Raw genomic sequence first — 9,651 nt, 5'->3', positions numbered from 1 at the left:
ATTTGTAACACTTTCATAGCTTCCAAACGTATTGGATTTACTGGGACACCTGGTCTGAAATGGGGTTGGTTTTATGAAAGGCCTACCCAAAAGTAGGTATTCTTGGACACGTCTCCAGTAGGAGCGGGCATTCCCTGGAGGGGAGAAGACGGTTTGGTATGAGGCCTAAATATCACCAGAAATGATGCATACTATGCACTTGTATCAACCAACTTTTTTTTTATTATACGTATATATTCATATAATTTTTCATTTTTAACCTTATCAAGCACCACTTTATTGAGCCCGTTGATTAGGAAAGAGTCAATACCATCCATAAAAATACTTGTTTTTTATTTTCATAAAAAGTTGTTACATTGTTGTCATCAGTAAAAATACAACATTATCATTTTCATAGTGTACATAAATTGGATAGTTTTCAAGTACGAATACGAAAAGTCAGTAGGGTTTTTGACATTTTCAGCTCATCCATAGGAGGGAACACTGCTGAGAAATGATGCTGAAGCAGGTTTTCAGTGCCTATGCCTTCTCATATTGACGGACGGAAACAATATCTCCAAAGGTTAGAGTCTGCAAAGAGGAAATAAATGTCATATTCTCTAAATTTGCCTACATGCATGATTAAAGCTGATAAGAAGTGCTGCCATAGCTTAGAGGCAGAGCAAACAATGCGCAGACAAGGGAAGCAATAATTTATAATTAATCAAAATGATTTTTTTCTTTTTACTTCATAGTAGCCAACCTGAGTAAAATCTCAACAAAAATGTAAAAATATAAGTAGAATGTGATAAAACATAAGGACAACTGATTGCACAATTTAAAGGTAGTTATACTTTAATACAGATTGATGCGGAATTCGTAAATAATGTGTACAATATGGTGAGAACATAATTTCTATTTAATTTGTTGGCTTTGGTTAGAACCAAACCGAGGGCCAGAGAACTGGCAATTACTGAAACACCATGATGTAATTGCTGCAGTAAATGTGTTTTAATGGCGAAACATATATACTGAATATAATTGTTTCATGACAGATGGCGTTCTCATAATTACTGATACAGCAATTTGTGTTTTGTAAAGAATTAATAGTCTGTTAAATGTATCATCAATAGAATGATAAGATTATTGAGCCTGAAGCCTACTGGGAATACAACTGGTCAAGGATTATGTTATATTCTCATTATTAGCTCCTAATATGCTATATAATCCCAAAGCCGCCTTTACTCAGCATAAATATGCGAATAATAAGGAATGGAGGCAGAATATCCGAACAATATAACAAATGTGCCTTCAAGAAATGAAGAGGTTCCTACTATTCTACATTTGCTTCCTGCAGTGTTTTATACTATATAACTTGGTGAAGTATATGTAGTATATGCTGTATGTTTGTGTGACTTTCTGTACCTCCTTCGGTACTTACCATAACCATTTTGCCATCCTTTATTTCTCTTACAAACTTGGTCTCTTTACCGTCCCACTTCTGTACGTGGACCAATTTATCTCCATCCAGGTTCACAGTGGACTGAGAAGAGCAGAAAGTTTGGAAAAGTAAATGAACAGAAATATTTTAGATTTCTCCTATTATTATTTTTTTTACATTGTTTATTACTGATATAATATAAAAGAGCTAAAGAAACTAGTTAATCTTGAGAATAGCTTCTGGATAGAGCTGAATCATCACTGTGTTAATATGGGAATAAACCACATCTACTGGAGTGCTGGCACTTCTTGACAAGTTCTAGGAACTCGGTTTATAGCATTGTATGCAAAAGTTCATCAAGTACAGTCTATTACATTATCCTGCTTGTTTGACTAAACAATACACAAATAAAACTTTCCTAAGGTAGCTGTAACTATTGCTGAGTCAATATAGAAGGCTTTGATGATTTTGATGGTCCATAAAAATTATTTCATACATTTTAACATCTCCTAGCTGGAAAATATCTACAGAAATTGCCTGCATGCAGCCCTTGCCTGAAATTTTTCACTGCCTTAACAAAGAATGATTTGTCTATCATCATAACTGGGTGAAGATTTCTTAGCACTTATGCAGTCTATTATCAATATTACATTAACTGAAAGCATGTTATATTAGGTCTACTAGTCTTTGAAATAGAAATGACGACTTATCAAACTTGATTCCCTTTGTTTTACAAACAGCGTGTTATTTAGATGGTTCCAATGATGTCTTTGGACCCTTATTTGAGTCAGTGGGAACATCTTAGGCTAGGCTAGGCTACACCACCATATTTTCTCTCATTCGAGAGAATCGAGCCGATTATACTAATCACATTCTGGTCAAACTATGATCCAAATTTGGTCAGAGTGTGAGTATAGTGCGATCCGATTTTCTCGGACAAGGAGAAGATGGAAATGAATGTCTCCATCTTCTCCATTCTATCAGTCTGAGAAAATCAGACTGCACTCGGATGTCATTTGAGTGCAGTCAATTTTTTTCCACGGCTGAGTGCAAATTGAATATCGAGCATGCTGCGATTTTATTCCTCGGAGAGACTCTGTCCAATGAAAGAATCGGACACGCATTCGGACTGAAAATACGGTTGTTTGCACGAGCCCTTATTAACAGTGTTGTAATTATCACTGGCATTGTAATTATCAGTGGTTACTAGTGGCAGATTTGGTACAGATCCCATTCACATGAATGAGTTTTAAAGAAATCCATCCACATGCTGTAAAAAACAATTCAGTTGTATGGAATGTGCGTTTCAGTTGAAGAAATGTCTGCAGTACAAGTCATTACAGACTCTGCAGTATCAGTATCCTTGTAACGGAAACAAGGCTATCATATATGATCAAGAATGTGTTCTGGATATTAGTTCTAACGTTATATCTTTTGCACAATCTACATCTCTTAGGCTGATCCCTCCCTGACTTTAATTCTCAACTTGATGCCAGTTTTACTTGAAGCGCAGTAATGTAACAGTGCATTAAGAAACGTTCAATCCCTTACACAAGCGCGTCTCTAATGGGATTATTGGACTAAACAGTCCGCTCACCTTGCAGTTCCTGTCATCAGCGGTGGCTTCATCAAATTCTTCTCCCAGCTTGAAACTGATCTCAGTATTCTTGAATGTGCTCTGAGTCCTAATCACCACTTTGTCGCCTTCTTGGCTAATGATGACAGTTGGCTTAGTTACGTTTCCTACCTGCCTGGTAGCAAAGCCAACTCCTGCAGAAAGCAACAGATAATCATCAGACCAGTAATATGACATGAAAGTTACTAATGAAAACTAGAAAAATGCAGTAGAGATGTAGGATGTCAAATCTTGCAATGCTGCTATGATTCAATCATCTCCTCTTTGAGCAGCTTTCTATGTCCCTAGTCAAAAATACTTCAATGCTGCAGCTGTTAAAAAGCTTTGATGAGCTGCAGACTCTAGATGCAATGGAAATGTGAACATGTGCACGTACCCAGGGATTTCATGTACTCATCAAAGTTCTGACTGTCTACCAGTTTCCAGGTGGCACAGAAAGCATCTACCATTTTGTCAGTGAATGGAAGGTACAGAGCACAGTGTAAAATAAGATGCTGGTTTTGGATGCTCTATGCTCTTTCACGTGGGAGCTGTACTTATTGGGAGACTTGCAACTGGTGATGGGGGCTGGACAAGTGGAAGAAAAAAGGGGTCCAACCCTTTAGCGTCTCACTCACCAATAGACTGGCAAGAGGTGTGGCAAGGATAATACTTCAATAATACAAAGGGTCAGGAAACGAAAAGCGTAGCCCAATGCACTTGAACGAATTTCACATGAGTTCAGCCGAAAAAGGAACTGAATGGACATTTCAATGGAACATTGTCAAGTCACGAATCACAATACATGCACGCAAGCACATTTATCTATCATTTATCTATCTATCTATCTATCTATCTATCTATCTATCTGTTTGTCTGTCTATTATCTATCCATCTATCTATCTGTCTGTCTATTATCTATCTATCACTTATCTATCTGTTTGTCTGTCTGTCTATTATCTATCTGTCTGTCATCTATTTATTTAATATTAGTTAAAGTGTATAAATTAACTAAATCTCATTTGGAGCCCACAATAAACATAACTCGGTATTATATTCTGCCACTTTTTTGAGAAAAAATGTAAAACAAAAGTCTGCTTACATAATATAAAATATATGTTATACTAATGAAACAATAACATTTAAACATGTAAAACTGCAAGTCCACACATTCCAAAGACAGTCAGTTTGCCTTTTATATCCATATGTGGACAGGCATATAGATAGAATGTGTCATGCACGTTGTAGATGCTAACCTTGCAATATTCACTAGAGATGTTCATCGGTGCTGATTTTTGGTCCACAATAGGCGGTTTCCTGCTGAGTGAGTGACATGAGGTTACTGCAGTTCATCCCCTACCCACCCCCCATCCTAGAGACAGCACTAAGGGCTGGGAGAATGTCTGCTGATTAAATAGTAAGGCAGGTTTCTGAATGTAATCCAATTGTTGCAATGCCTGAACAGAAGAACAATGAGCAGCTTTATTCCTTTGAGGATGACTTTTGGCAAAATTTTCTACGCAGCATAAATTACTGCACTTCTATAATGATGTTTATCAATTCAAGATAAATATAGCGTCAGCACGCAGTATGTAAGAAATTATTAACATTAATTAATGTCTTCATCACTCATGCATCTAATGGAGCATTATGATCAATGACGTCTTACAGGGGCGGACACTGACAGCTTGGGGCCCCTGTACAAGAAATTTGTTTGGGCTCCTTTCATTTTATGGTGACTATATATATATATATATATATATATATATATATATATATATATATTTATATATATGTATTTATATACATACGTACAGTCATGGTCAAAAGTTTTGGCACCCTGTATATTATTACAGAAAATGAAGTAGTTCTCCCAGAAAATTATTGCAATTACACATGATTTGTTATACACATGTTCATTTTCTTTGTGTGTTGAAACAACAAAAAAAGAACAGAAAAAAAAGTCAAATTGGACATCATGTCATACAAAACCCCCAATATGGGCCTGACAAAATTGTTGATACCTTTCTAAATTTGTGGGTAAACAACTTTATTTCAAGTATGTAATATTCGTTGAAACTCATCTGTGGCAAGCAACAGGTGTAGGCAGTATAAAAATCACATTATAAAAATAGCCCAAATGTAAAAAAATGGGTGTAAGTGGGGGAACAAGATCCCCCCAAGCACCCTCCTATACCGACTCAAAAACAACATTCTTTAACAGGAGAAAAACAGAGTCATCATGGTTTAGAAAAGAATGCATATTTTATTGAAACATTCATTTAAAGATAAAACCCAAAACATAGTGAAAAGCAAGGTAGACAATGAAATATCCGATCTGGCCGAGCGAGGCCTGTTAAGTGCTGGATACTTAGTCAAGTTCACATAAATTTGCAAATAAAGAAGAACAAAATACCATAAAGATGAAAAACACTGTACCCATAATTCCTGACAAATGAGGCAAAGATTTTAAAAATATAGGTAATAAGCCTGTAATTTAAGAAAATACATGATAATGTCAGGATTTAACAGGCTATTATTAGACTGGCCATGTGGTGGTGCACTATGTAATGCACTGCTAAAAAGCAGTCAGACAGAGCTTGTTAAATAAGGTGCAGCGTGCATATTTTCAATTAGTATAAAGCAGTGGCGTACCGCCAATGGCGGCAGACCACGCCACTGCTATGGGGCCCGTGGCCGGAGGGGGCCCGTGAGGGCCCCAAGCAGCGTGGGAACGAGGAGGATAGGTGAGTAGGAGGTTGCGGCGGCAGAGGAGCGGGTTGCGGCAGTGGAGGAGTGGAGCACACACAGTAGCAGCTGCTGCAGCTACCACGTGTGCCCGCTGCTAAAGGGACATGAATATTCCCTCTTCTCCACTCCCATGGGCGTGGAGAAGACAGAATATTCATTCTCTTTAGTAGCGGGCACGGAGGAGCGCTGAGCCCCGGCTCCTGCTGTCAGTGGCCGCCGCTAAAGAGAAAGCATATTCACGCGAGAGGAGTGAATGTGCCGGCAGCAGCTCACCTCGGCTTCTGAGACCGCGCGCAGCTCAGATGCCGACATGAGCTGCTGCAGACAGGACTCAGCGCTGGAGCAGAGGTGAGGAAGGAAGGTGAGTATAAGTGTTTATTGTTTTGTGTACAGTGATTGGGGGATGAGGAGGCCACACATACCAGGATACTTGGATTGAGGTGGCCACACATACCAGGATCTGGGGATTGAGGAGGCCACACATACCAGGATTTGGGGATTCAGGAGGCCACACATACCAGGATTGAGGGGTTGAGGAGCCCACACATACCAGGATTGAGGGGTTGAGGAGGCCACACATACCAGGATTGGGGGATTGAGGAGGCCACACATACCAGGATTGGGGGATTGAGGAGGCCACACATACCAGGATTTGGGGATTGAGGAGGCCACACATACCAGGATTGAGGGGTTGAGGAGGCCACACATACCAGGATTGAGGGGTTGAGGAGGCCACACATACCAGGATTGGGGGATTGAGTAGGCCACACATACCAGGATTGGGGGATTGAGGAGGCTACACATACCAGGATTGGGGGATTGAGGAAGCCACACATACAAGAATTGGAGGATTGAGGAGGCCACACTTACCATGGTTGGGGGATTGAGGAGGCTACACATATCAGGGATTGTGGGATTGAGGGGGCCACACATGCCAGGGATTGTGGGATTGAGGGGGACACACATACCAGGGATTGTGGGATTGAGGGGGCCACATATACCAGGGATTGGGGGATTGAGGAGGCTACACATACCAGGGATTGTGGGGGCCCCACATACCAGGGATTGAGGGGGCCACACATACGAGGATGGAGAAATTTACCAGTAGCTGCTGCATTTCCTACCCTAGGCTTATACTCAAGTCAATAGGTTTTCCCATTTTTATGTGGTAAAATTAGGGGCCTCGGCTTATATTCGGGTCGGCTTATTTAAAATATACGGTATTTTAAAATCAGTGAGTACGTGGTGCCCATAATACTGCAGGACTGTGGCGTGCAGTATACTATATGGGGGCTGCATTTTACCATATGGGGTGTGTAATATACTGTATGGAGGACTATAGGGAGTGCATTATATTCTATGGAGGACCATGGGAAGTTCATTATACTATATGGAGGATTATTGGGGGCGCATTATACTATATGGAGGTTTATGGGGGGAGCATTATACTATATGGAGGATTATGGGGGCGCATTATACTATATGGAAGATTATTGGTGGTGCATTATACTATATGGAAGGCTATCATACTTTATGGGGGCAATGAAGGAGGAATCTACGACTTCAGAAGGAGGTAAATTACTATGTAAAGGCTGGAAAGTTATGAGAGCTGCTCTTCTGTGACACAGACAAATATTTATTTTTTGTAGGGGTGGGGGCCCAATTAGAGCTTCTGCTATGGGGCCCCATGACTTCTATGTACGCCCCTGGTATAAAGTTTTGCAAATGACAGAACATTTAAACAGATTCCCCCAAAAAAGAGAGAGGAAAGTACCCTCTATTTACTTATTAGCTTAGTAGCAGGGGAGATGTGTCATTAGAAATTGACATGAAGGAAATGGTTTTCTTACCAGGGGCTGCAGGCTATGGGTCGGCTAATCGGATGAGGAGCTCAAATACGTCCCCCGACGCGCGTTTTGCATCAGCTGGGGCTGCTTTCTCAAGGGGCAGTGGTATTAATGGGGATAGAGGACCTTTTAAATTGTTTGCGCCGGTCACGTGAGCGCTCACATGACCGGTCACATGATATGAGAGAGGCGGGTGCGGGTGTCCCAGAGATGCCAGGATGGCGCATGCGCCCACCGAGTCCCGCATCAGGCGCTGCCCCCAGGCCGTCAGGACCTACAGCGCACGCGCGGGCACGCCACATAAGATGCGGAAGTGCCCGACCATGCGCGGACGTCATAAAGACAGCTGGGGGCGCGCACAACCAAAGGAGGGCCGGCGCATGCACGCCACGTCAAGGGGCAGCAGCACTCGCTAAGAAAAAAGGCACGTAGGGGAGAAGGGGGGAGCATCGCAGATGTCACCAAATACATGTCAAAAGACAAGCAAGAAATGAACAAGGGAATACATGAATGTATAGTCCAGCATCCATTGCAGTTTATCCATCAGTAGTCCTTTTCTTTTTCTTTTCCCGTCAATTTATCATTCCATCCTTCATTTCATATGGGACATTTGACATCACACAATCATTTTAAATAGATAAAGATTGGTCCAATAAGGTGCAAAGAGAAAATTTATTACATTATCTAGAAAAAAACTGAAAAAATAACCAGATTAAAAAGCATGTTAGAAGGAAATTAAGTTAGTCTGACATGACTTGTTAGTTACAAACCCATGCTGACTCTGGTTAATCACTTCATTCTTATCCATGTACTTACATACATGTTGTTTAATAATTTGTTCAAAGATCTTTCCTGGTATAGAAGTCAGATTCACCGGCCTATAGTTCCCTGGGTCCACCTTCTTCCCCTTTTTGAAGATAGGAACAACATTTGCTCTTCTCCAGTCTTCTGGGTCTTCTCCTGTTCTCCAAGAATTTTCAAAGATTATGGAGAGTGGTTCTAAAATTTCTTCTACGATCTCCTTCAGTACTCTGGGGTGTAATTAATCTGGACCTGGAGACTTGAACTCATTTATGTTAGCTAAATATTCCCTCACAATCTTTCTGTTTACAGATAACTTGGATTCTTCTATTCCTTTGAAAGGACAGTGAAGATCAGTTGATGTTACATTTTCTTTCTGAGAGATAACAGATGCAAAATAGGAATTAAAAAGTTCGGCCTTCTCAACATCCTCTCTTACCATTTCTCCATTTTCATCCTGTAAAAATCCTATAGCATCTTTGACTTTTCTTTTACTTTTGACATACCCCCAAAATTCTTTTTTATTGCTTTTGACATATCTTGCAAGCCTTAATTCATTGTCAGCTTTAGATAACCTGATACGTGCCCTACAGGATCTGCAGACTGCATTATAATCTTCTTTAGATATGCCTCCCTCTTTCCATTTAATAAACATTTCTTTCTTTCTTTTTAGCATGTGTTTAAGTTCTGTGTTCATCCATCCTGGTTTCCTTAAATGCTTCCCATTCTTCCTACTTTTCGGGATTGTTAACGATTGAGCTTTGAGAATCTCATTTTTAAAAATTTCCCATCCTTCCTGGACATTTTTGTCCTTAAGGACATCCAGCCATTGGATCCCTCCTATTCTTTTTCTGAGTCTCTTAAAATCTGCCTTTCTAAAATCTAACCTTGAAGTTTGAGTCTTCACATGTCTTCCTCCTCTAGTTATCCAAAATTCTATAATAGCATGATCGCTGCCTCCTAGGGTCCCAGCCACCTTTACCTCCTCAACCATTTCCTCCCTGTTTATAAGGATTAGATCCAAAGTAGCAGATCCCCTTGTTTTCTCCCCTACCTTTTGGAAGATAAAGTTGTCAGCAAGAGAGGATAAGAATTTGCTTGACCTGTTAGTTTTACTTGAGAGAGATTCCCAACAAATGTCTGGATAGTTGAAATCTCCCATGACCACTACGTCATATTTTTTGGAGAACTTGGTCATTTGATACATAAAGAGTTCA

The 9,651-nt window shown here is 40.3% G+C and overlaps 1 protein-coding gene across 1 annotated transcript; it reads right to left on the bottom strand.

The window, feature by feature from the left end:
- Positions 1-312: 312 nt before the first annotated feature.
- On the bottom strand, positions 313-3,613 carry FABP7 (fatty acid binding protein 7). Its single transcript, XM_073673200.1, has 4 exons — positions 3,433-3,613; positions 3,018-3,190; positions 1,421-1,522; positions 313-570 (listed from the first exon to the last, which is right to left on the bottom strand). Exons 1-4 carry the CDS (start codon positions 3,503-3,505, stop codon positions 520-522), a joined length of 399 nt encoding a protein of 132 aa, XP_073529301.1. The 5' UTR covers positions 3,506-3,613; the 3' UTR covers positions 313-519.
- Positions 3,614-9,651: the final 6,038 nt, after the last annotated feature.

The sequence above is a fragment of the Phyllobates terribilis genome, unplaced genomic scaffold (assembly GCF_046119375.1).
Source record: "Phyllobates terribilis strain yellow unplaced genomic scaffold, ASM4611937v1 Scaffold_3__8_contigs__length_932513732, whole genome shotgun sequence".
In the NCBI taxonomy this organism is placed as follows: domain Eukaryota; kingdom Metazoa; phylum Chordata; class Amphibia; order Anura; family Dendrobatidae; genus Phyllobates; species Phyllobates terribilis.
Note: the sequence above shows the minus strand (reverse complement) of the source record. Positions and strands in the feature narration are given on the sequence as shown.